The sequence below is a fragment of the Poromitra crassiceps genome (assembly GCF_964638095.1).
Source record: "Poromitra crassiceps genome assembly, chromosome: 8".
NCBI classification, from domain to species: domain Eukaryota; kingdom Metazoa; phylum Chordata; class Actinopteri; order Beryciformes; family Melamphaidae; genus Poromitra; species Poromitra crassiceps.
The window spans coordinates 6,184,153-6,211,767 of NC_139629.1; the positions used below are offsets into that span (position 1 = coordinate 6,184,153).

The window sequence follows — 27,615 nt, forward strand, 5'->3', positions numbered from 1 at the left end:
CTACAATAGTACAAAAGTTCAATATTGAGCTTTATTAAGCCAATTTGAATTATGTGGAATCACATTTAAGGTCCACAAAGTGGCTTCTCTCTACATTGGCTCCTTTGCATAAGTCTACTGTCTCTTCTTCCATTTCCCTACATTTCCAGCTGTAGTGTAGCTAGAACCTTCATTTCAAAAGCAAACTAACCTTACATATTGCTTTGTTGTCCATGTCTCATCCTCCGCAGATTCCCTATTGTGAGTGTGTTTTTTGTGTTGTGTGCAAAACAAACAAAAAAGTACTTAAGTAGAATATCTCATTAAAATTACTCAAGGGTAAAAGAAAGTATAGCATTCTAAAAAATACTTTGAGTACTTTCCACCACCATATATATATATATAGGCCTACATACATACATATATTTATATGAATTTGTTTTTAAATAAGGAAGATGTCTTAATGAAAGTATATTTATTTACCATAACATTCTCCTATACACTGTGTTATAGGAGAGACTGAATCTCAATGTACCATCTGATCAATGTACAGAGTCCAAATATTCAGCCGCGATGTCACAATCTGACATAAGCTTTATACTGTAAAGGAAGAGGAAAGGCAGAGAGGAGGGGTATGAACTTTGTGTGTGCGCTGCTCCAGTCTGGCCTGACTTGGAGTTATCAGTTGTTATTGGAACTCGATGCACTGGACAAGGTCTCAGCAAAAGGAGCAGTCCTCTGCCATGGGTGAATCTATATGTGTGACATGTCATGTCATGATGTGTGAGATGTCATGTCATTGTAATTCACTGTAGCATAATTATGTGTATGCAATTATAGCTTATAGCTTATTGATTAGGAAAAGCCAATGGAACTTATATTTTTCTCCAACATATATATACATACATATATTTATATTAATTTGTTTTTAAATAAGACCCTTACAGTAGAGGTTTCATCCAATACTAATATGTTTATTATACACCTACGGGGCACGAAGCATTTCATTTATGTACAAGATGAGACGGTCTGAAAAGGTTTCTGTGTCGCCGGTGACACAGCAGACTCCAAGGGCTTTAGGATGCTGTGGTGGTCAAGGGCTTTAGGATGCTGTGGTGGTCAAGGGCTTTAGGATGCTGTGGTGGTCAAGGGCTTTAGGATGCTGTGGTAGTCAAGGGCTTTAGGATGCTGTGGTGGTCAAGGGCTTTAGGATGCTGTGGTAGTCAAGGGCTTTAGGATGCTGTGGTAGTCAAGGGCTTTAGGATGCTGTGGTAGTCAAGGGCTTTAGGATGCTGTGGTGGTCAAGGGCTTTAGGATGCTGTGGTAGTCAAGGGCTTTAGGATGCTGTGGTAGTCAAGGGCTTTAGGATGCTGTGGTAGTCAAGGGCTTTAGGATGCTGTGGTAGTCAAGGGCTTTAGGATGCTGTGGTGGTCAAGGGCTTTAGGATGCTGTGGTGGTCAAGGGCTTTAGGATGCTGTGGTGGTCAAGGGCTTTAGGATGCTGTGGTAGTCAAGGGCTTTAGGATGCTGTGGTAGTCAAGGGCTTTAGGATGCTGTGGTAGTCAAGGGCTTTAGGATGCTGTGGTAGTCAAGGGCTTTAGGATGCTGTGGTGGTCAAGGGCTTTAGGATGCTGTGGTGGTCAAGGGCTTTAGGATGCTGTGGTGGTCAAGGGCTTTAGGATGCTGTGGTAGTCAAGGGCTTTAGGATGCTGTGGTAGTCAAGGGCTTTAGGATGCTGTGGTAGTCAAGGGCTTTAGGATGCTGTGGTAGTCAAGGGCTTTAGGATGCTGTGGTAGTCAAGGGCTTTAGGATGCTGTGGTGGTCAAGGGCTTTAGGATGCTGTGGTAGTCAAGGGCTTTAGGATGCTGTGGTAGTCAAGGGCTTTAGGATGCTGTGGTAGTCAAGGGCTTTAGGATGCTGTGGTAGTCAAGGGCTTTAGGATGCTGTGGTGGTCAAGGGCTTTAGGATGCTGTGGTGGTCCTGTGACTGCTTCTCTGCCTCTCCAACAAAAGCTCAGTGACACGGGCCATTATGTCAGGATGCACCAGGCAATCCAGCAGGTCGTTGGTGGTTATTGGTGTAAGTCCTGAGTTCTCTGTCTCACCAACTTCCGCACTGTGCTCTGACATCCCATCCCCATAGAGACCATCTCGACATTGATCTGGACCAGGGCTACATTCACGCGTCCGTGTATCCGGGCTGACGGCACAGTCTGCGGAGGGTCGGACCGCACAGCCTGGTTCCGTTTGGACCACGTAGTTCCTGGAGGACTTGATCTCAAGATCTTTAGGAATCATCTCCCTTGTTTCTGGCGAGTCCTTTTGCTCACAGCGCACTGGAACGAGATGCGGCCCAAAGGGAAGGATGAAGGGTGCAGACTCCCCGGCCGAGCCGCTGCTCTTCCTGGCTTGTCCACTGGAGTCGCGCTTGACTGGACGAGCCTCTCTGCGGTCCTGGGTCTGTTTGCTGTGGCGGTCACACCTCTGTCTTCCCACACAGGCTCTCACTGCCAGGTTCACATACTGCATGTTCTCAGTATGGGATGCCACTCCTTCCTGCAGCAACGCGGCAGAGACAAAGGTTACATTGCTTAAGTTCAGGGATGCACGATGATATCGGCACGTCATCGGTATCGGCCGATAAAGGCTTTAAAATGAAATATCAGCACTGGACCAAAACTCCCTGCAAACACCGACTACAAGAAAGAGCGGGGTTAAGAGCTCTCTCTGGTTAGGCAACATTTTTGAGGCTTTAGTCTTTTCCTGGAGCCTGGCCAAGTGTGAGAAATCACTCTGTGATCTGTGTGTCTGTATATAAATCACTCTCTGTGATCTGTGTGTCTGTATATAAATCACTCTGTGATCTGTGTGTCTGTATATAAATCACTCTGTGATCTGTGTGTCTGTATATAAATCACTCTGTGATCTGTGTGTCTGTATATACCGTAAATCACTCTGTGATCTGTGTCTGTATATAAATCACTCTGTGATCTGTGTGTCTGTATAGAAATCACTCTCTGTGATCTGTGTGTCTGTATATAAATCACTCTGTGATCTGTGTGTCTGTATATAAATCACTCTGTGATCTGTGTGTCTGTATAGAAATCACTATGATCTGTGGGTCTGTATAGAAATCACTCTGTGATCTGTGTCTGTATAGAAATCACTCTGTGATCTGTATAGAAATCACTTTGTGATCTGTGTGTCTGTATAGAAATCACTCCCTGTGTGTCTGTATAGAAATCACTCTCTCTGATCTGTGTGTCTCTATAGAAATCACTCTCTCTGATCTGTGTGTCTGTATAGAAATCACTCTCTGTGATCTGTGTGTCTGTATAGAAATCACTCTCTCTGATCTGTGTATCTGTATAGAAATCACTCTGTGATCTGTGTGTCTGTATAGAAATCACTCTGTGATCTGTGTGTCTGTATAGAAATCACTATCTCCGATCTGTGTGTCTGTATAGAAATCACTGTGATCTGTGTGTCTGTATCGAAATCACTCTCTCGGATCTGTGTGTCTGTATAGAAATCACTCTGTGATCTGTGTGTCTGTATAGAAATCACTCTGTGATCTGTGTGTCTGTATAGAAATCACTCTGTGATTTGTGTGTCTGTATAGAAATCACTCTCTCTGATCTGTGTGTCTGTATAGCAGTTCATAGTCTCTGCACTGCAAATGACCCTCTGGCCAGCAGGTGGGATAGATGTACCATCTGTGTGGTCGAGGCTGCCAGGCTGTGCCAACCATTTAGACAGAGAATCAAGGAGGTGTGGGAGGGTCACCTAGTGGTTGGCGAGCCTGTCCCATTGCAGAAAGGTTGCAGGTTTGATCTAGGCAGTAGAAATGTGTGCCCCTGACCAGCTGTGTGTCCTTTTGAAGTGTCTCACAGCAAACAATACACTGAACCCCTACTACCTGCTCTCTCATAACGTTCTGTAAGCTCTGCATACAGTAAGAGCATCAGCTAAAATGCAAAAGTCAGGCCTGTGTCAGTCTACTTACTTACTTATATAAACCATACATAAACATAAACCAGCTGGTCACATGAACTCACATTTCATTTCGTTCTTCATTCCCGTCTGGCCTTAAGCTTTCTCCCAGTGTTTAGCAGTGGGCGGAAATTGGGCGGGTGTACTTTCCTTGACAGACAACTCCTTAAGCCAATCAGCGTTGGATACAGTCAAACCCAAATCCACTCGGGAGAATGACAAAACCCATTTTCCGCCGAGAAACTCCGCTGTTGCGGACTGGCAAGGAGGCGGCCATTATTGTTTTGTTAGTGCAGTGCTAGTGGCGTTCCTGATTGGCCAACTTGAGCTTGTCAATCACAGGGCACTGAGCGCAGTCGCTGATTGGTTCTTCCACTTTGCAGTTTCTGCTTAAAGCCCTCCCAGGGCTTGAGGCCAGACGGTCCCGCAGAACGAAATGAAATGTGAGTTCACGTGAGCGGCTGGTTTAGCAGGCTAGCATTTTGCGGCATCATACATTAAAGTCAAACTGAACCCGTTCATCGTGTGCTTCACAGTCCGTTTCAGACTGAAAACATAACTTGTCTGAGATCACAGGTTGAGAGGCGGGTCATAGTAGTATGTCGATGATTTTATTTGACAATTCTGGGGACTGGATTGGGCTTTGGCCAATCCTGGCGTGTTCTGCCTCCAAATCGAGTGGGATTCAGCGTGTTGTGGCGCTCTCCTCGGGAAGAGCCTGCTGACTGACGCGAGGTTAGTGGCTGAGTGGAGCTCAGCGAGCCGCAGGCGGCCAGCTGCCTTCGTGTTGCCGAGCGGAGAGTGCAGCACGTCGGCCTGGAATCTCTGAGGTGCGACCCCTGACAACCAGGCTCTCTGTGAGGCGGCGAGGTGCCATTAAATAATATTCCTGGAATGCGTGTTTTAACGAGCCAGTTACATTTCTTTGCATTCTTAGACATTACCGTTTGATTTAGTTTGCATAATTGGTCAAGTTAGTAGTTAGTTTATGGGCTAGAAATTCTGCCAGATGACAGGCACTAGGTGCCATTTTTCCGTTCATTTGGAAGAGAAAATGATCCTGAAATGAAGATTTGATTGACAGTTGCCATGTCGTGATATGATTGGTTGAAATGGGGTAGAAATTTGATAGTACTAGGTGACGTCAGCAATTAGATTTTTGTGATTTTTTTGGCATACATTATTAAACAGGTGCACTGCATACCCAGGTATTTGAACTAAAAGAAAATAAAAGTCATTTTTGGGTTCAGCCCGACTTTAAACGGCCACGATAAACACTACAGAGAGCAGTCTTGCCCATTGTGCAATTTCAAGCAAATGGCAGGCATCAGAGAGAGCTGTGGTGTTGTTCTTGTCCTCTACCTCGGTGGGGTTGAGCCAGTCGTCAGCGTTGTCGTTGCTCGGGACGCTTTTCAGGGCGCAGACGACGGCCTTGGTCACAGCCTCGCCAACTCTCGCCTCGTCGTCCACTTCCTGTCCGTCCGTGAATAGGAAGGAAGTAACAAGTATGGCATGTCAAGGAAATGAAACTGAATGATAAAGACTCTGGGGATTATGTCTGTGACCTTGCAGGGAAACGCTGGAGAGAGACTCACTATCTGGATAAATATCTGTCTGGCAGTGGGGGAGTTTTTTTTTTTTTATAATGCGGCACACACTTATCACACACTCATCTCACACACACACACACACACACACACACACACACACACACACACACACACACACACACACACACTCAACACACACACACACACACACTCACCACACACACACACACACTCAACACACACACACACACGCACGCACGCACGCACACACACACGCACACACACACACACACACACACACCACAATGACAGGGGAATCTTTTACTGCCAGGTCTGTTCATTACTCAAAGCTGCGAGGAGCCTTCAACTGGGAGAGCTAAACGCTCTTAGCATCAACCATCCCTGAGCAGGAGCTCTTCGAGGGGAAGGAGGAGGTTTTAAATTGGCTCCTCTCGAATGTCAAATTTTGCCCAGAATATATGGAATATTTCTTTCACTATTTTAGATGCTGAGCTGAGCGGTTCAGTATATGAGGAGAGCTACAGCGGGGGGGTTTAAGCCTACCAATTCAATCCAGGAGTTGACGCTGACGGTGACAGGGTCCACCGACTCCACATAGTGCCACCAGTGCCTGGGAACATACAGCACCTGAGGAGACAAGACCACAGGTCCTCCGGGGGTTAACGGAGAGTGAGGAGTCACGGATGAACAGTCCCTTGGTTCATACAAGGTGAGGGAATACAGAAGTACTGGAACCATCCACTAGGTGGCAGCATCTATCCTTTTCCCCCACAGGCCTGTCAGTGGTTCACCCATTCATAAAGTGACATCATCGGTCTCTTCATTCAAATGGGCAAGCCTTATGGTTTCCCTGGCTCTTCTTCAGCAGTGCTAATTCATTCACGCCCCACGCTCTGACAAGACAAGAGGGATGTTCTGTGCTCTGTTTTGATTTGCAGAGGTGGAGCTATCTGCTGGGGAAATCTGTGTACGCCGGCAGTATCTCTTCTGTGTCGACAGGTGAAACATTGCTAAATGCCTTGCCGCCACCGATGGGGCACAATGGGACGGACTGGTCTGGGCTTTTTATTACACCGAAACTGGCCCGATGGAATGACGGTAATAAAGAGAAACGCGGAAGAGACTAGGTCCGGCCAGAGCAAAGTCTGAAACACAGGAGTTAGTGTTTTTCATACTGAGGAAGAAGAATGCTTTCATTTCTCATCCGTGCTATTGTATGACCAGCATCATTTCACTCTGGGCAGAAGAAGCAAAATGGCCGCTTACCTCATTCCCACTTGGTGTGAAAGTGAAGCGCACATTAGTTACAGTTTAGTGGCCCTGACTGGCACATTAGTCCAGCGCCAGTTTCCACAGAGACTGCCTGACAGCTGGGGGGTGGTATGGTGTTGCTGATAGGAGGATGTTTTAGTACGCTACAGGGGCTGTAGCACCAGCAGATAGTGAAGAGAGACAGATGGCTAATTGCTTTGTCACTGTTTTGACTCTTGAAGAGCAAAAGACAGCGCCGCTGGAATCTGAAGCAAGAAGGCAGAGGAAGAGGGGGGGGAAGATATCAAGGAAGTCCATCAGAATTGAATAGCTGCCAGAGAGGTAGCTGAGGCCCCTTTCTGAAAATGCGGCGATCATAACAGACATCTTTTGACGGCACGGCAAATCTATCGCATCTTACTTGTCACATTCATTCTGAGCCTGACCTGGTTCTGGAAGGGAACAGATGAGGCGGATTTGAGTGAGCTGTGTGATGATCTACTGGCCTGGACTTGACCCGGTTACTATTCACCTGACGAGACATCTGGAGTGGTGAAGACACAGCCCCACTTTATAGCATTACCTTTCCATCTCATTCCAAACACATGCTCCAGCGCTTCTCTGCAAAGTGCTATACATTACCGAGAAGGCCAGGTTTTAATTGGAACACGAGTCACGACCAGTGTCTTGCTTCACACTTTTATGGAAGTCACTACAAATAAATCACTCTGAGTCTACCTATGAATGTGCAAAATGACCAATAAAGCTATATGTTATGGTTATTGCTTCTGTGTCACGAGCCCGTCATTACATAAATGTAGGTCTATTGCATAACGCCAAACCTCAGTGAATCACTCTAGTCTTGATGGCTTTCCAACATGTTTGAAAAATTAAATTAAATTGAAAACACTTAAAGTCGAAGTGAACCAGAACGGAATGCAAGAGCGCGAGCGTCGGAGACTGAAAACAAATCATGTCTGAGATGACAGGGTTGAGAGGCGGACCATATAGGGTGTCGATGATTTGATTTGACAATTCTGGGGACTGACTTTGGCATTGGCAAATCCTGGCGTGTTCCACCCCCAAAACGAGTGGGATTCAGCGTGTTGTCGTGCTACGCGAGTGGGATCCGCCGAGTACCAGGCAGCCAGCCTGATTCTGTGCGGAACGAGCTGAGAATCCGATGCATGGGTGCTGCCCGCCCGCCTGGAATCTCCGAGGGGCGACCCCTGACAACCAGGCTCTCAGGCGCGCGGCATTATCGCTATTGCGGTCAATAAAATATTCCTGGAATGCGAGTTTTAACGAGCCAGTTACATTTCTTTGCATTCTTAAGCATTACCATTTTCTTTATTGTGTATATCTACATACAATTGGCCAAGTTAGTAGTTAGTTTATGGGATAGGAATTCTACCAGATGACAGGCACTAGGCGCCATTTTCTCCTTCATTTGGAAGAGAAAATTATCCTGAAATGAAGATTTGATTGACAGCTGCCATGTCGTGATATGATGATATGAAATGGGGTAGAAATTTGATAGTACTAGGTGACGTCAGCAAACTGTAGATTACTGTTGTGAATGAAATCTTGAAAAATGAACTTTTGATGTGAAAAAGTGTGAATAACTAAAGAAATTCGATTTTTGTTATTTTTTTTGCATACATTATTAAATAGGTGCACTGCATACCCAGGTATTTTAACTAAAATAAAAGTCATTTTTGGGTTCAGCTCGACTTGAAGAGATGCTTGATTTGTCTTAGTTGGATGAAAATTGCAAATGGCTTGCCTGCATCAGCGTGAATTGCTGTATTGGAGAAAGAGCACTGACCTGTCCAGGCTGCAGAGTGACGGTGTGGGCCCTGGCTCTCCTAAAGGCAGGGAACCTTTGGAGGTCGGGCCGGAGGACGTCTACCTGGCTGAAGATGCTGGATTCCTCATAGGGGATCCTGGTGGGGTACATGTTGGCAGCATCTTCTGGAGGGAACAGGTGCCAGCGCTTCCTACACACACAGGAAACAACAGATTTATGTCTATGGCATCATCAGTGACATCACAATTGCTCGGGTACCACAGAGCAGCTGCGCAGTGGCCGAGCTGCGTATGCGAGCTGCAGGGCGGGCGAGGCCGCATAGCGGCCGAGCCTAGGAATCGAGCATGCGTAGTGCGCGAGATGCCTAGTTGACTAAAACCACAAATGCCAAAATGACTAAATGCCTAATACCCAATATACAATCATCATGATTAATGTGAGGAAAATAAAACAAAGAAAAATATCAAAGGGTAAGAGTAATTATGTAAGGCAATAATCAAAACAGATTAAATGTTTTTGTATTTTTATATTAAATGAAGTAAACGCATAATGTATTTTATCCTATATGGTTCTGTTCAATGGAGACCTGATGACCACTACAGAGAACATCATCATCATCATCATCATCATCAAAACGGAGGAAGTGGGCTCTGTGTCTCTGTTTGTTTGTTTCAATTTCTGTCCCACCAATTGTGATGCCACTGATGATGTCACAATAGAGCTAGCACACAATGGGACACCAGTGTGTGCTAGTCTCCTTACCTTCCTTGCACCTGCAGCACCAGGTTATAACCGTAAGAGTCCAGGTGACACGGAGTGTTGGCCCCCTCCGTGCCGATCCACAACGTGCTCTCTCTCCCGTTACGGCCCTTGAAACCAAACTCAGACCACATCACCTCCTGCAACAAACACAGAGTTCAGCAGGAATATGAAGCAATAGAAAATGACATGCAAAGACAAATAACAGACTGATTCTTATTAGCTGTGACCAGCAGCTCTATAAGTATCTCTGTCGGTCGGTTGGTCCACAAAAAGTTCACCATGCTTTGGTGGGCACAATCTTCGCCCTAGAAGGCTGATATTTGGCATGGAGGTCAAGTGTCTAAGTGTGTGTGTGTGTGTGTGTGTGTGTGTGTGTGTGTGTGTGTGTGTGTGTGTTCATGCCAATTGGCTAAAAGGGGGGCAGTGTAGGGCACATTTCTAAATGCAGGGTGGCAGAGGCAGAGTAGGCCAGGGTAGGCAGTCCCCGCCATCCTGCATTTAGGAAATTCCCACATGTGGTCGCAGCTATTGCGAATTCGCACTTGTTAAATGGTAAATCTAACCTCCAAATGTCAGCGATAACGCACCGGGAGACATGTAAGACTGCCCTATTCACAGCTGTCATATCTCTTGATGTGATAGAATATGATATAAAGCATACAACTACATCCCCGTCACATCAGCCTCTCAGACAGGGCCAATAATAGGTAGCCAATGGAGGCCATTGTGTATGGAAAACCAAGGCATTTTGTGATCTTTCTTGAAACACTGGTCTGTCAATCATCTGCTGTCAGAGCGCAGACGCACAGCGGCACAGCACTCAGGCCAGCGGCACCGTGAATAATGAAGTCATTACCATATCCAGACGGCTGTAAACCACAGACTGGACAATCTTGCAGTCAGGCAGCCTTTTAAAGAGCACCATTCATCCTTTGAAAAGATGATGTCTGCCTGTCTCAAAGGCATCGCGTAGAAATTGCAGGTGGATGTCCAATAAAAATGTACAATCATTGAGATAGAATGAAATGTCTTGTGTGGCAGTGGCTGTTGGGACAAGACAGGACTTTTATGTCTTGCCTGCCTGAGGACCACAAGAGCAGGGCGGAAATGTCTTTATGGGCAAAATCTTAACATTTTAATTGAAAATGTCTGTCAAATGCCGGTGGGGGGGGGGGGGGGGGTGTAAGAGGGCTGCATGCAGTTAGAAAACTTTTGCTGCTTTATATTTGTGAATTTTTGGACTTTCCACTTGCTGATAAGTTGAAACACTTGGAAATGGTTTGAGGGATACAATTATAAATGAATGGGATGAAAGTATGTAAGGTCCAGTCCAGAATCGTCTATAGCATCACCTGTGGTGCGACATTTGCTCCACTGCTAGCTAGCATTGTTAAAGACATCTCTTTGCCCTCGGTTTGCTTGACCAAGCTGTTCATGCAGTGTGTGACAGTCTCTGCTAGTTGCCGTTTAAAATGTAGCCTTACTAACAAATTCTACTGTGCAAGAATCTACTGTATATAATCTGAGGAAATGCTGCTTTAACGCATTTATGTGGCCAGCAATGGATCAAAGCGGTCAAATGTCCAACTCAACTTGTCCTACAGAACAGGCCTTGTTAAAGCTGTTGACCAAATAATTGCATCATTTTAAATTAGATCATTAGACAATCCCAAATCCATTATCAGCTCTTGCTAACTACTCTTTCTTCTACTCTTTAGGGGCCACATAGCTGTGATTTGAGCAAGTAAGAATGAGCCATGCATCAATAACACCACTTTGTGTTTCAACAGAGCAATCTTGTAGCAGGTTATTGATTCTGACAGACATTACAGAGACAAGAGGTTGGCATGACTTCAATCTGTCTGATGCTCATCAACATTTGATGCAAGGCCACTGAGATTTCTCCATCATCAGACTACCTAAAAAGAAGCTGTATGTTAAAAAATAAAAACATAAAATCTATATTGGGCATGTCGTTCAAAAATACAAGGTAGCAATTAACTACAATTATACAATACATCTATTGAGGATAGACAGATTTTGATTTAGAGAGTTGTGCGGAGTTACACCAAATTAACCAATGAATGTTTTAGAAATCCAGAAGTTTCTACCATCAAAAACACAATTAGTTTCTAAGTATTGGCATTTAAATAACTCACAGGAACCAATAATGTCCATTTCATGTTCACGGCAGCAATGCCTTTATAAGAATAGATGCCCTTTTGTTAAGATGTGCCTGGTTTCATTCCATTTGGATATTCTTGATTAGATGTGTGCCGTGGCATTGTCAAACTGAAGATATAAACAGGAGGCTAATAATTACCTCAAACATGGAAGGCTGGTCTTGGAACAGCATAGCGATGTACTTGTAGTCTGCATAAGCCCAATACTCTGAGTAGGGGTAGTCAGAGAAAGGCCCTACTTCTGCCCCAGACTGCCTAGTGGCCCAAGAGAGAAACTGTCCCAGCTTTGCCTCCACATAGGGACACTGGGTTTCAAACAGAGGTGCTGCGAGAGGGAAGGAATAGTGAGGGAGAAAAGGTATGAGAAAGTGATGATTAGAAAATTGCATAAACAGTCTCAATAAAACAATCCAGTTGATCTATTCTGAAATAAATGCAATTCACAAACCAGAAATACAGCAATACATCATCAAAGAGGTATGACATTTCCTTTGAGCAACTTTCATGGGGAAAATACTGTAAATCATCGCTCTAGTGATTTACTTTTGCTGCTGTTTTAGTGAACTGAGTGTTGCGTCTCCTCCAGTTCAGTGATGACATTTATAATCTGTGTGAGTTATCCTCGTCTGTCAGCTGTGGCAGCTGAAAAAAATGATTTAGCAGTCTAATTAGCTGGCTTTTACCAGAGGACCTGTTCTGTTATTTACTATAGAATGAGTGATTACAGTAGGCATTCTGGAGCCACATGGAGAGCGAAATACACCAGAAAGAAAGACAAAACCTCCCACTGAAATATTGCTGTTGGCTTATGTGACATTTTAAATGAGATCATTAGACAATCCCAAATCCATTATCAGCTCTTGCTAACTACAGCCTAGTTTGTGAATGATCACTTGTCAGAGCATGAACTGAATGAATTATTGTGCGTTTTCTGAAGATGGGTTGAAAGTGGATTACACAGCCTTATTGGGCTCTGTGTTGGGATGTGATCAGGAACACAAAAAAGCTGGAGGATATGCAGGAAAAATCACCTTACATTATAAACCTTCGAAAAAGTGAAATCATGGAGGGAAAAAATAAAATACCTGCTATTCCGTGACTAATAAAAAAAAGTAGTAGCAGGAGTAGTAATAATCCTAGTTATTTTTGGACATTAGTCATAGTGACTCATATGGCTGAGCATGGCAGTTCCAATACCAGGGTTGCATATTGCTACTGTATATATTATGAATGAGATCACTGATGGTGTGATGGCTTGAAATGCAATCATCTGTTTAACAGCCACTGTCAGCCAGCGACAATTCGATTGTAACATTGACATTTACGTTGGAATTATATCGGTGATGAAATAACTTTCAATATTTGAGCGTCTGCTTGAGCCAGTTTTGGAGTCTTGTTGGTATAGGGTCAGATTGATCCTTTTGGGTCGGTGGAGTGGAGTCCTCTTTCATTCTGCATAATTCAATCAAGGAAATCACAAGCGTATTATTTCACACCAAATCGGTCTTACTCTCGCTCTCATCTTTTCTCCCAAGTCTGAACCGGACAGACTTGTCACCAAGACAACCTGACAGGTGTTGTGCAGTCCAGTGGCGCGCAGGCCAACCACAGGTCATGCTGAGGAAGACCGCAGGATGCTGTAGGCTATGCAGAATCCTCTGGGCCTCCACTGGACTGAAGGGTTTAATGGTGGTGGGTGTGGCCATGGCCTGTAGGGTAACACAGAGGCCATTTACACCTGGTGTTAACATGCGTTTTCTGCCATCAGATTGCAATCAGATTGTGCTTGACCACATTAACCTGATTCCATTTACACCTGGCGTTAACATTCGTTTTCTGCCATCAGATTGCAATCTGATTGCAATCTGATGGCAGAAATGGTTGTCCTCTCAATCCGCATACAGTTGCTGTATCCAGATTGAGAGGACACATTGCATTTACACTTGTGTTCAATGTGTAGCGCCAGGTGTAAATGGCCTCACAGGGTAACATCATTGTGACATACTGTCGATGATTGTGACACAGAGACTTTGGGATGCTGGTCAGTTAATGTATAATAATAAGTAACTGAACCGATGGCAACGGCAGTATATTACCAACATTCGAAGAGATTATGACACCATGAGACACACACGTTAGCTGTTTTATCAACACTTCAGTGGGACGGATGTTTGCTTGAACCCAACACTTCACTAACCCAGGTCGTCCGGGTTCCTGGCCCCCATCCTCACGACCCAAACACGACAATTAACGTGAGCCCGCATACTCTACAATTACGTTTTCCATATTGAGATGCTTGGCAGGCTGTGAGTGACAGTGGCCGCTGCTTTCAAGCCATGGCTACACAAAGATGTTTTAGCAAATAATTTGACAATTAACGCTATAGGCTACAGTTAGCAGTTGTGTAAAGGAAAAAAGTGGGTTGTCTGGAGTCTAGACACTGGGCTCCGCTGTGAAAATAAGACTGAAAAAGCAGGCTTCGTGGAATAATGTGTCTCTAAACTATAGACTAGAAAGTGTGGAACTCACCTTTCCCTGCACGTGCTGCTGGGGTTCAGAGCACATCAGGAAGTAAACAAATCTCACGTGAGCGTCTGACTCCTCCCCCCGCGCCCAAGCTAACGTTCACGTGAAGCTGACGCCATTCTGGCTCTATCGCTGTGTGGGAAAACCCATTCAAGTACACGCAGCATATGAACCAAAATGGCGGCGGGAGGGTCGCAGTTTTCAAATGGTGAACCACTTCCGCTCGGGCATGCGCAGTAAAGTTAAATCGACTGTAACATATGATATCGGTTGTTATTGTTTCTGTGGGCGAGTGAAACGTAGTAGCGAACTTCTCCTGAAACTGACATTTAAACTGAACGGACAAAAAGACAGCAGCGATGGGTGCCGCCGGTAGTTCGAGCACCGAAGAAGCCGAAAGAGAGCCGCTTCTCGTCCCTTCTCAACCGGAGACAAACAACGAGCCAGTGTACAGCAGAGTGTACGGGAGAAGATGGCTGGTGCTGACCCTGTTTTCCCTGCTGGGCTTCATGCAGGGGATGGTGTGGAACTCCTGGGGTCCTATCCAGAACTCCGCGGTACTCGCTTTCGGCTTCACAAAGTCCGACATCGCCCTTCTGGTGCTGTGGGGTCCGGTGGGCTTCATCCCATGGCTGCTCTTTATGTGGCTGATGGATAAAAAAGGTGAGTTGTTTTCATACCCGGTACACAGTGTACTGTACTATCCCTATCGTGTCCAACTCGTCGTTGTTGCCAGATATGTAGCCTACAGCGGATGGTTTCCAACCCCCCAAAAAATAAAAAACCGCCCAAAATATTTGAGGGGAAACAAGCGACCCCCCCCCCCCACCCACCCCACCCTGCTGTACATTATACACACACAGCTAATACACTTTGTACACACGCACGCATGTGCGCGCGCACACACACAATCCTCAATACTCATTGTTTAGTTTTGCTTTTTCATTGCTGTTTTCATGTGCTAACGTAATAGGCATATTTTTCTTTTAGTTCCGGACTGGAACTTCCAGTCCAAACAAAGAATAATCAGTGATATCACTATATATATATATATAGATAGATATGTGACATCATCGGCAACCTTGTGATAGAGTACCTCATGAGTCCGGAAGACCTGGATGTTAGCACTTCTGAGTCTGGGTAGAAGTGAACATTTATCTGGGTGGAAGAAGACATGTCTCTGGGTAGAAGTGAACATTTATCTGGGTGGAAGAAGACATGTCTCTGGGTAGAAGTGGACATTTATCTGGGTGGAAGAAGACATGTCTCTGGGTAGAAGTGGACATCTCTCTGAGTGGAAGTGGACATCTCTCTGGGTGGAAGTCTCTCAGGAGGATGGATGTGAATCGGGCTGCTGCGGGTCGTAATGCTAGTAGCGGTTCAGCTTGTCCGGTTCGTTGGAAGCCATCTGGCTGAAGTCCTGGAAAATGTCCTGGTAGGTTTCATCCCCTGACTGGCTGTAGGGCACCTCCACGTCCTCCTGCATCTCCTCATTCATCTTGGCCAATCGCAACAGTGTAACAATATCTGCATTGGCTGCATCCATCGCCATGGACAGGGGCATTTTGTCCTCGATGTCTGCAGCATTTTGATTAGCTCCTCTTTTCAGGAACAAACACACTTGGCCTGTGTGTCCCAGGATGGTGGCATGGTGCAGCGGCCCTCGGCCATGAATGTCCTGCTGGTTCACATTGGCAGCGTTTTGGAGTAGGAACTCACAGGTAACCAGCGAACCCCCCTGCACTGCCATGATCAGTGGGCTCCTCTTGTCATCGTCCGTATTGACCCAGTTGACCGTGGCTCCGTGGGCCAGGGCCTCGGCCATGTCGGGCAGGCTGCAGGCCCACGACGCCCAGTACAGCTGTAGGCCCGGGATGTACTTCTTCAGCTCGTAGAAGACTGGCGGCACCTTACAGGCTGACGGAGGGGGCAGCAAGGCCGGAGGCTCATCGGCTTCTGCATCTCCCAGGCTGTTAATGGAGGGGGTGCTGGCCAGCCTCTCAGCGCTCCCATCAGCACTATTCTGGATGATGCTGTCTGCACTTCTTACCGACTGTCCGGAGATGTTGGAGCCGCGCCGTAGTTTGGGGGTGGGTGGACGCTCAGAGCTGCTGGTCAGCCTTGTCTCCCGTTTGCTCATGGAAACCACCTTGGTGCGAAGCTCCTTGTCCGATGGCCGGCGAACATAGCGGCGCTCCACGTACTTGGCTTTGATGTAGGCCTCAATCTCATGTCTTGGACCTCCTGGCTGTGGTTTTCTGGATCTCAGCTCCTCTCTCCGAGCCTCATAGATTTGGTTGATCACTCCGTTCCCCAGTTCACACATTAACTTGAGTAGTTCTGGCTCCCATGTATCAAGAGTCAAAGACCGCACCTTGGAGTAATACACTCCCAGACTCCTGTGAATGCCTGCACACTGTACGCAGAGGGTGATGCCCAGGTTGATGCTGGCCCAGCGGGGGTCTGGCTGGCTACAGTCGCAGCAGCAGGTGTTGCCCGGGATGGCCAGGACCGTCTGGAGGGCGCTCTCCCCCTTCAGCGACCTCTCCCTGGGCTCGCCGCGCGTGTCCACGCTCCCTGTCGACGTGGACGACTTCCTGACGCCCTTTAAGCGGAAGGCGGAGGCGATGCTGTTCTGTACAGCTTTGATCCAGGCCTGCTGCAGCTTCTCAGAGTCCGCCTGCATCATGCAGCTCTTGGTGAGAGACACCACCTTGAAGCAGAAGCGGCGCTCTATGTCCTCACAGGGTTTGACTGCACATAGCCGCAGGTCCTCCGCCACCACTGTAGGGGTATCCTTGAATTTCTGTTGGTAAACTAGCTGATTGTTTTGGATGGAGAACCAACGCCTATTCCATGTCTTGAAGGCATTGCTGGCCCTCTTGAACAGGTAGCCCTCCATGACGATGCCGTTGGCTGCATCCATATTGTACCCCAGCTTGGTGTCGTCATTCAATAAGTCATTTTGCTGGATGTTGGAGTGTTTCTGCTCCATGTCCCTCTTCTCTTTGGCTGCTTCCAACAGCAGCTGGTCCAACTGTCCGCCCAGCTGTTTCATAAGAGGTTGCAGATTGCTGAAGAGCTCGTAGCCTTGGTGGAAGAAGGTCAGGTAGGCGTACATGAAGGACAGCATTGCTTTCAGGATTTCCGATCTTCTCTTGGATTGTAGTACGTTGATCTGTAAGACGTAGTCAAGGACGATGTGTCGGAAACACTTGTGCATGGTGGCGAGGATGTTGGCGGCCTCCTCCACCTCGTGCTGCTTGTTGCGGGGAGCCTGGGCATTCTTGGTCAGTGCCGCTTCCTTCTCCTCGCTGACTTTGTCAAAATGCTTCTTGGCCTCTCTGAACTTACCCAGGTCTTCTTTGACAAACGTTTGAAGCTGGGTCTTGATTGATCTCTGGGCCTGATCAAACAGTATTGTGTGATAGTTGATCATCTCCTGCAGGCTCTCTGCAAACGTTGTGAGACTGGACACGATGACCTCGTCCTTGTTGGACTGCTGGGCTAGTTCCCGGATCCCGTCAGCAAACTGTTTGTTGGCCGTGTTGTAGGCTTTGCCGGCATCGGTCATCCCAATACACAGCTTCATCAGTTTGTCGAGCTGGGATTCCAACTCACAGACGTGCCCCTCCACTTTCTCTATGGTGGCTCTGAAGCGCGGGGAGTCCTTCAAACATTCCTCAAAGTCTACAGTTATCTTCATTTTCCCTACCGAGTAAACCCACAGACTTAAAAGTCTTGTTTGCGACTGTAACTGCTGCTACCAGCTGGCTCCAATCAGCCCAGTGTATATCACTTTGCTAGCCAGCTAGATACACAGGCTAGCTCACTATGATTAGAAAAATACACGAGTTCAACCATAAAAGATTGAATGGTGAATGGTTGAATTGAATGGAAAGTATGGTTTCCAAGACAACACAAAATATTTCTGGGGAAATGCTCAGTGTTGAAAACAGAAAGCGTCGTCCATTAGCTAGTTCATAGCAGCAGGAGGAGAGCGTGGGCTTTTCTGCGCAATTGTGATATGGTGGTGATGTCATCAGTGATGTCACATTACCATATGAGGTCTATGACATCATCAGTGCTTTATGACAACACTGATGTCACAATGTCTATGACATCATCAGTGCTTTATGACATCCGAAGAAGAGAACAAAGAAGCACTGCAAGACATCGAGGACGAGGCCCAGTGAGACTTCTCGGCCGATACAAGAGACATCCCTCATCCCCCCTCATCTCTTCTCTCTCTCCACAATGCTAGTCCCCAGTGAGAGTTTGTTAGCTGTGTTCCCAATTTACCCCCGGGGATCATTAACGTCTTTCTGATTCTGATTCTGATTCTGATTCATATCGCAGCCCCACTCTCTCTGCACCTGCCTCCTCCACTTCTACCTGTCTCTCACTCTCCTTGTCTATCTGTTAGCTCCAATCCCTCCTCAGTGAGCTGGAGCTGCCCCAGGGTTTTACCTTTTTACCTAGGGGCTGTATGTCCCTCCATATGTCCCCACGAAAGAAAGTGGCCAAGTTGCAGAAAGAAAGTGGTCAGATCGCAGTTGATGTCACACCAATGGCACAGAACAATTGTGATGTCATCGGTGATGATGTCATCAGTAATTGATGTCATCAGTGATGTGACTCGAGCAATTGCGATGTCATCGGTTACCTGGCCACTAGGCCGAGCCATCTAGAACTCTATGACATCAGTGATTTATGACATCGGTATTATATGGCATCACTAGTGGTTACCTGGCCACCAGGCCCAGTCGTCTAGTACTCTATGACATCAGTGATGTCATAACAGCATGAGCTGTGATTGATCTACGCAAAGATATTGCTGTAGTGCCCCCACGGGCGGTTTATAAATAGGTTATTAGTAGTAACGGATTTGGATTTGAGCAACTCTGATGATTCAGTTGGAATGGTGGCTAGAGGACCACACTACGCCAACGTGCAGACTGCGATTGCAGTTTTTGTAGCAAGTGGGTTTTTACAGGATGGGGTTGCTCAAGTGGCCATTCGGGGAACTGCAGGTTTTGGTACTTCCGTGTTCCTCATTTTTCAGAACCGAAGGTTGGGGCTTGATCTCTAGACAATAAACCAACCTCAGAGAATACGACAGCCATTGGATTAAGATGTACTGATGATCAAATTAAGTCAGGTCAAAGGACAGTTAAGGTATGTTTGTGTAGACCTGGGCCCCGTTCCAATACCCATACTTCCATACTATTTAGTAGGCAAAAAAATTATTAGTATGTCCCAATACATAGTATGTCAGATGCAGTATGCCAAGAGTACCAGGATGTTGTACTACATCAGCTCCTATTTCGGAGTATGGATCGATGCATGCTGCGCCAGCCAATCTTCCCCACAATCCTTTGCGCAGCGGAAATTCTTCTTCTTCTAATGTTTTATGGCGGTTGGCAAACAACTTTTTGTACATTACCGCCACCTACTGGAGTTACGTCGCACTGACTGAGCTGCATGTATAATCCACGCCCATCTCCATGACGCCGTGAACACGTCAATAACTATGATAAAAACACTGACAGAAATATGCACGTTATTATACTGTTAAGAATGAGACTGCATGTAAGTATCATCACATCAGTTTATTAGAAACAACAACATACATTACAATATAACAGCAATTTGTTTATTTGATTGTCTGTTCCAATTTTGTAAATGCTTAGTCTGAATTTTTTGTATAATGTACTGTTTGTTATTGCCAGACTTTGTTTATTGGATTTAAAAAAAAAAAAAACTCAAATGTGGCGCTGCGGACGTCGGCGGAAGTGAGCAAGAGGTCGGAGTTCAGGAAGCTCACATGACGACAGATGTAGTGTGTCCCAATAGTATGCATTTTGCATGCATGCTGCACACTACAATCCATACTTTGTGAGGGCAGCGGCAGTACATACTACAAGAAAGAAGTACAAGTATGGGTAGGTATTGGAACGCAGCCCTGGTCTAAGCTTAGTTAGGCCTATCAGATGCAGCATTGTTTCAAATACCACCAGACATGCTCATCATTTCAAAATATGCCTATAAACATCTGAATAACACTGGCCTTTATGAAGGTCTATCAGCCAGGCACGCAACTACATTGTAGTCCCAAAGAAACTGCTGGCCTACCACCCAACAGCTGTTCTTTCATAATACTGTTTGTGTAACATGTAGGGACTTTGGAGGATGGAATTCTTTTTATTCCTTTAAATATTCTTGTTGCGCCGCCATCACAGAACGCCATGTTCCTGGGAAGAATAGAGTTTGTGTATTTGATTTATATTTTTACAGGGGTCACTCGAAGTGCTTGCTCACTTGAAATATCCACGAAGTTCAACAGAACATTGTCAAGTGCCACTAAACAATAGTCATGGTAAGGGAGGAATGAAGAAGTCGCCACGCTAAGTAGTACTTCACTAAACCAGTTCCTCCGCAGCATCATGCTCAGAGCAGACAGATGACACGCTCATACAGTAAGCAGGCAGCTAATGGATCACAGAAAGAAATCCTGCCAAGAAATGACTCAACTGATCTTGTGACTCTGATTCATCCTAGAAATGAGTGTTGAAGGGTGTGATTTAAAACAAATCCAATCCAAACAAAGGTCGTCATCACACCTCTTATTGTACGCCAGCTTTAGACTTTGTTTCCAGAGTCTTCAAGAGACTCTGCTCTATTTGTCCTGGCCTAGGCCTGTATATTGTTTCAGTTCATCAGAAACTACATATTTCCGACGTATTTCCCTTCAGAGATCAATGAGGTACAACCCCAACCAAACCATGTTTGATTGGTGTTCCCCAATTGATAGTATTCTGTTACAGCACCACACGGCCATCTTGGTAGGAAAATAGCAGGGGATTGTAATCAATTAACAGGTGATTACAATCAAGTGACACAACCAGCCACAACCAGTGTGTGGGACATCATGGGAATACTATGGATAGACTGGCCTTTATCTAATTGTACCTCCGCCAAAGACGTTATCTTTTCAGTGCTGTTTGTCTGTCTGTCTGTCTGTTTCTCTGTCTCTCTGTCTGTCTCTCTGTCTGTCTGTCTGTCTCTCTCTGTCTGTCTCTCTGTCTGTCTTGTCTGTTTGTCAGCAGGATAACGGAAAAACTACTGCCCAGATGTCTTTTTGTAGCTTCTTAGTGGCAGCCTCAACAAGTGACAACTCAAATAGGAAAAGGAGAACAGGGAACTGGAGAGAGTTCCCTTAAATCAGGGGTCATCTCATGTGGGCGAAACTGAGAATATAGACGGCCAAGTTGATAGAGAAAGGAGCCTTATCCTTACTGCTTTCGCATAGAGGTTCTGTCACACATATTTAGTTTGAGAAGTGTTTTTTATTGGCCATGGGGGGGTTGTTGTTGTTGTTGTTGTTGTTGTTGTTGTTGTAATATGATGAGTTGTAATTGGAGGAACATTTGACCAATGGGCCAGTGACCTCAAGTCCCCTCCACCTCCTATTTCCCCACTCCCATATCATTATGCAATGTTCTTTATAGCTCTCCTCTCACCCCTTCCCCTGGCCTGCCCTGCCCCTGCTCTATCTGGTGTCTCCTCTCACCCTTCCCTTCCCCTGCCCTGCCCCTGCCCTCTCTCGTGTCCCCCAGGTCTGCGGGTCTCCCTCCTCCTCTCTGCCTTCTTCATGCTGCTGGGAGCGGCTCTCCGGAGCCTGCCATTGACTGAACAGCGCCTGAGACGATGGTAAGACTCCACCACGCAGAACACGTGTTTCCATGTTTACGTGTGTCCTCTGGAAACTCTGTGGGAACAGATGGTTTGAGGAGAGAGGGAGGGTGCTTGGGGATTCTCCTTCAATGGGTTTTGAAAAGGGGACAAGGAGAATGACTTGATTTTCAGTGCAGTCAAAAGCCTTAGATAATATACTTGTACAAACCTTTCCAACCCACTATGCCTATGGCCTATGCTTGGATTCAGGACTGACTAGGCTACATCAGGTCATTGAGGGCCCAGAGCTGTCAAGGGCCCATGAAAAGCGACGTACTTACGGTTTCTGCTGCAGTCCGACTCCAAATAAACTTCTGCGCTGTATTACAGCCTATGGGGCGGCTTTAGCCCAGGAGGTAGAGCGGGTCGGCCAATGACGCAAGGGTTGGCGGTTCGATCCCCACTCCCTCCCAGCTGCTGTCGTTGTGTCCTTGGGCAAGACACTTAACCCTCCTTGCTCCCGATGGTGTGTAGGCACCCTGCGTGGCAGCCTGCCGCCATCGGTGTATGAATGGGTGAATGTAGACTACCTACTGATTGTAAAGCGCTTTGGATAAAAGCGCTATATAAATGCAGGCCATTTACCATTTACCATTTATGCAGTCAGCACTTGCCCTCATGTAGCTTACTAGGCTAACGAATGCTATTAGCTTTACGTTTAGTTCACTGGATTCAGTGGATTGGCGTCATCGTATGGGAAAATACGAACGCGTTCTCTTTCCAACGTGTCTTCAGAGGAGTCTCCTGTGAGGTTCTGGTGACATCATTGACCATATATGGAGCTGTCGTGCCTCCCCTGAAGCTCTCTGGCGCCCCCCAGGGGAGGTGTGCCTCACACTTTGAAAACCGCTGATTTAAGCCAAAGGTCCAGGGCCCGGTTGCACAAAGCACCTTAAGTTTGCTCCTTAAGTATGACACTTAAGGTTTGATTTCTCCTCAGCTGAGGAATATACTTAAGGGTGTTGCACAGACATCCTTAAAAGGTTTCCTTAGTTAAGGAAAACACTGAGGCATTTACTGTACTGGAAGAGATTTTACGGCAGTAAAATTCTACTGTTTCCATGGAGACCGTCACGGGTGCGCTTTCTCTGCGGGTCCCGCCATAGATAGACTGTATATTGTCCGCGCGCCTCCGTCTACTTGTGATATCGCCTTGAACAGAACAACAACAAACAAGACAAGGCAATGGCAGCAGAACAAAATAAAATAAAATCAAACTGGTCAGGGGAGGAAAAGACGATGCTATTGGAGGAATACAATAGGAGAAAACTGATACTAAAAAGTAAATTTGATCCACTGATTACAGCCAGCAGAAAACAGCGAATGTGGGAGGAAATAACAATGAAAATTAATTCACGAAGTTTGGGTGGTCCAACTCGAGACGCTCGGACAAATTATAAATGGACTGACGGTCAAATCTATAATGTAAAATCAACTGCTCATCATTAAGTGTATCCATTGGGTTCTCCCGGTCTCGGAACGCTCTTCTCGGGATGCGTTCATTTTCTTCATGTATCGCCATAAACTCAGCCATGTTGCGGTTAAGGTAGAGCCAGAGGTACCTTAGTTTTTTTTCCTTACTTTGGTTGCTAAGGTCTTTTGTGCAACAGTTAAGGAGCTTCTTAAGTATTAAGAGCAAGATAAGGAGCAAACCTTAAATACTTGAGCAAAAATGTTAAGGAGACCTTGAGGAGAAGACTTAAGGTTGTTTTGTGCAACAGACTTTATTTTAAGGAAACCTTAATTCCGACTTTAAGGAAAATCTTAACTTAAGGTGCTTTGTGCAACCGGGCCCAGGTCCTTTTCCATCACAGTGGAACCCTGAACACGATGATAGAGGGACAGTCGGACCACATTTTGCTGCTGGACATTAGGATTCTAAAGACGACTCAATAACTGCAGATCGTTTACTTTGTTTTTCTGTCCTTGCTTCCAGCTTTCTCCCTTATCAGACTTAACTTTGACAACCACCATTGAAAAACAGCATAAAATAGAACCTGTTATTCTTCAGTGTTACTCTGAATTTATAAAATGCAAGGGCTCACGGAAGGTCATTTCAAATATAATGTGGCTTTAAAAATGTATTTAATTGAGTGCTTTGTAGTGTTAATCTGCCTCATAATTCATATTAGGCTCCACATTGACTACGATCCAGGTATACTACCGTACATAACATTTCAATAGAGGAGGGACATTGTATTTCATTAGAATAAACTACATAGAGTAGCACTTGCAGGACCATGGATTTGTCGATAGTCTTTTACTTTTCTTTTTCTTTTTACATTTTGGCTTTTCAAAGATCAAGTGAATCCATCCTGTTCCTTAGCCTCATCCTCTGTACAGCCTCTGTCCCATAAGCCTGGGGAAAGAAAGGCATTAGTTGAATTTATAGCTAGCTTTCTGTTAATACCAGCCAAATTAAATGGAGAACAAAAAGCTTCTCTTTAAGGATATTAAGATTTCAAGATTTCAAGATTTTTTATTGTCACTCCGTAGTACAAGTATCACGTGTGAAATTCTTGTGCTGTGAACTCTGTTTACAACATAGTACAAATATAACAGGGCATATGAGTGCAAAAACAACAAGAGACACAACAAGCAATAAGGCAGTATAGTGATAAGACAAGTCAGAGACAGTGGCATATTCACTGCACATAGGTGCACATGTCATGTGCATACTTGGACGTACTTAAACATTTTGAATTCGACGTATTTGACGTACAGGTGCAAATAGCATATACCTAATTAAACATACAATTAAACATTACACATACATAATGGTAGCAGCTGCAGTGCGGTACAGTACAGCTACTACACTATTTGTGTATGTTAAGGAGTCTCGTGGCCTGCGGGAAGAAACTGTTCCTCAAGCGATTTGTGCGTGCTTTTGGGACCCTGTATCTTCTCCCTGAGGGTAACAGGAAACGGAACTCATGATTTGCCTGTCTGCCTCATTTTCTTATCATTTTCTAATTGAAACTTGAACAATGAAGAGTTTTTCGTATAGTATTGGTATAGTTTTTGCCGTGAAATGTCAACTTGGACATTGTGGATTGGTTTGCCTTGGTGTTACGGTTAGGGACTGTGTGGTTGAAATATGTGAGTGTTCTTGATATCAAGATTAAAAGAGACTCGCAACACTGATTTGCTCCCAATGTTTTGTTTAATTTTGCATTTTAAAAGACAACGTTTCGAGCCGATGCAGGCTCTTCGTCAGGTCAGGCAGCAAAAGGCACCATTTGCTGCCTGACCTGACGAAGAGCCTGCATCGGCTCGAAACGTTGTCTTTTAAAATGCAAAATTAAACAAAACATTGGGAGCAAATCAGTGTCGCGAGTCTCTTTTAATCTTGATGAATTAACCACTTTGGACTCAGCACCTACAAGAAGAGATGTGCGTGTGTTTTCTCTAATTGTTCTTGATATCCCCACACTAATTGCATTGAAAGGCTCTTTCAGCAGCCGAGACTCAAGAGCACTGTCATTTCACACAAGGCCACTCCGGTTTTAACTTGACAACAATAACAACCGTCACAACCCACCTGAATATCCGCTTTACTTCCTGTATACATAGCTGAGCACAGGCTGATATTCGGCTCATATTAAATGTTAACGTTAGGCCGTGTCTCCGACAGACACAGTAACAACGTAGCCTATTTCGGTCTTTATGTCTTGTAGTAGTTAGTAGTAGTAGTAGTTGTTGTTTTTGTTGTTGTTGATAGTTGCCATAACAACCACCCCTGTCTGAAAGACGTGCACACGCTGGGTAGTAGGAAGCGTTGTCGTCTGCTCCGGAGCTAGCCTGAGAGGCTAATAAAAGCTACATGTTACAGAGTAAGCTGACTATCGGTACGTTATCGCACGCATAGGCCTATCTTTACATTTAAACGTATAGCAAAACTAAAACATAGAAATAGAAGTAGGTTATGTCAGTGTTTTCCCCTGAACAGCTGAGAAAGTGGACACTGTCAATACTTAGCACTGTGAAGCTGATACAAAATTCAGGTGGTGGTAATGCAACATTTAAGCATGCCAACCGCCATAAAACACAGGAGAAGAAGCTGAGAAAAAGGAAGTGCTGTTGGGCAGCTGGTGAAAAGCGTCTATACTCACACTGGCGTTTACATTGGAGCTGACGGGGGATGTGCAGGCCTCTTATCTCAGACTGTTGACCTCGGTGGAGGTCACTCCACATGACATAACAGCTCCTGGTCTTGGCTGAGTTTTACAGCGGGGCTTTTACAGGGCACTCTAGTGCTGAGGGCATCTGATATTACAGGGCACTCTAGTGCTGAGGGCATCTGATATTACAGGGCACTCTAGTGCTGAGGGCATCTGATATTACAGGGCACTCTAGTGCTGAGGGCATCTGATATTTTGACCCAGTGTCGTGTGGAAAATGGTCGCTCATCATGTGCTTCGCAATAGGACACAGAGCAGGAGAGCTCAGTGTGGCGGGGAAGCATCGATTCTACAGACAAGGATAGTGCAGGGAGGGATGCCAGGATCTCTCCTCAGAGGCTTTTCTAACAGCAGTATATTATAATAACCTTCATCAAACGTATCCTCTGTGATTTGCCATTGGTTTTAACGGAGTGGCCATAGCCTAAATCTTTAAGGGAGTCAGTAAGGTTTTATTTGACCAAGAAATTCTATCAAAACCCCACTACACTGGACTGGACAAACCACTTACTGCATGTATAGTTGATTGTTTTAGTTGACTGCGTGACCACTTTATAAGGTAATAAATTCAGTGTGGCAGAATGTGATGTTAATTACCTCAGTTTTAATTCCACATAATAGGGCTTAGACATTCAAGTTTAAGTTACTTAGTAGTAAGCTTTTATTATGCCTCCGCCGGCGATAGCCAGGCCGGAGGCATTATGGATCCGGGTTGTCCGTACGTACGTCCGTCCGTACGGCTGTCCGTCCGTCCGTCCGTCCGTACGATGTTTGTTAACGCGATATCTGAGGAACGCCTGGACGGAATTTCATCAAATTTGCCTCAAACATCGACTTAGACTCAAGGATGATCTGATTAGATTTTGGTGGTCAAAGGTCAAAGGTCAAGGTCACTGTGACCTCTCGAACGCCATTTTCAAGCTTGTTAACGCGATATCTGAGGAACGCCTGGACGGAATTTCATCAGATTCGCCTTAAACATTCACTTAGACTCAAGGATGATCTGATTAGATTTTGGTGGTCAAAGGTCAAAGGTCAAGGTCACTGTGACCTCTCGAACGCCATTTTCAAGCTTGTTAACGCGATATCTGAGGAACGCCTGGACGGAATTTCATCAAATTTGCCTCAAACATCGACTTAGACTCAAGGATGATCTGATTAGATTTTGGTGGTCAAAGATCAAAGGTCAAGGTCACTGTGACCTCTCGAACGCCATTTTCAAGCTTGTTAACGCGATATCTGAGGAACGCCTGGACGGAATTTCATCAAATTTGCCTCAAACATCGACTTAGACTCAAGGATGATCTGATTAGATTTTGGTGGTCAAAGGTCAAAGGTCAAGGTCACTGTGACCTCTCGAACGCCATTTTCAAGCTTGTTAACGCGATATCTCAGGAATGCCTTTGACGGAATTTAATCAAACTTGTCTCAAACATCGACTTGGACTCAAGGATGAACTGATTAGATTTTGGTGGTCAAAGGTCAAAGGTCAAGGTGAGCTCTCCAACGCCATTTTCAAGCTTGTTAACGCGATATCTCAGGAATGCCTTGACGGAATTTAATCAAACTTGTCTCAAACATCGACTTGGACTCAAGTATGAACTGATTACATTTTGGTGGTCAA

At 45.5% G+C, this 27,615-nt stretch overlaps 2 protein-coding genes and 1 pseudogene across 4 annotated transcripts in view; 1 reads left to right on the plus strand and 2 right to left on the minus strand.

Moving 5' to 3' along the window:
* Positions 1-1,906: 1,906 nt before the first annotated feature.
* hspbap1 (hspb associated protein 1) lies at positions 1,907-13,253 on the minus strand (the record flags this gene model as incomplete). The annotated part of the gene is made up of 7 exons (XM_083640919.1): positions 1,907-2,533; positions 5,333-5,443; positions 6,085-6,168; positions 8,621-8,792; positions 9,365-9,501; positions 11,688-11,872; positions 13,058-13,253. The coding sequence occupies 7 exons, from the start codon at positions 13,251-13,253 to the stop codon at positions 1,940-1,942; spliced, it is 1,479 nt and encodes a 492-aa protein (XP_083497045.1). The 3' UTR covers positions 1,907-1,939.
* Positions 13,254-14,348: 1,095 nt separating this feature from the next.
* Positions 14,349-27,615, plus strand: part of slc49a4 (solute carrier family 49 member 4) — a 66,173-nt gene continuing 52,906 nt past the window's right edge. For both annotated transcript variants that reach the window (XM_083641867.1, XM_083641866.1), the window contains exons 1-2: positions 14,349-14,736; positions 21,693-21,786. In XM_083641867.1, coding sequence (XP_083497993.1) covers positions 14,433-14,736; positions 21,693-21,786 — 398 coding nt within the window. In that variant the 5' untranslated portion in view covers positions 14,349-14,432. The remainder of the gene's footprint in view (positions 14,737-21,692; positions 21,787-27,615) is intronic.
* Positions 15,443-17,779, minus strand: LOC310781276 (arf-GAP with coiled-coil, ANK repeat and PH domain-containing protein 2 pseudogene; annotated as a pseudogene). Its single transcript has one exon. The product of its transcript is annotated as an arf-GAP with coiled-coil, ANK repeat and PH domain-containing protein 2 pseudogene (transcript).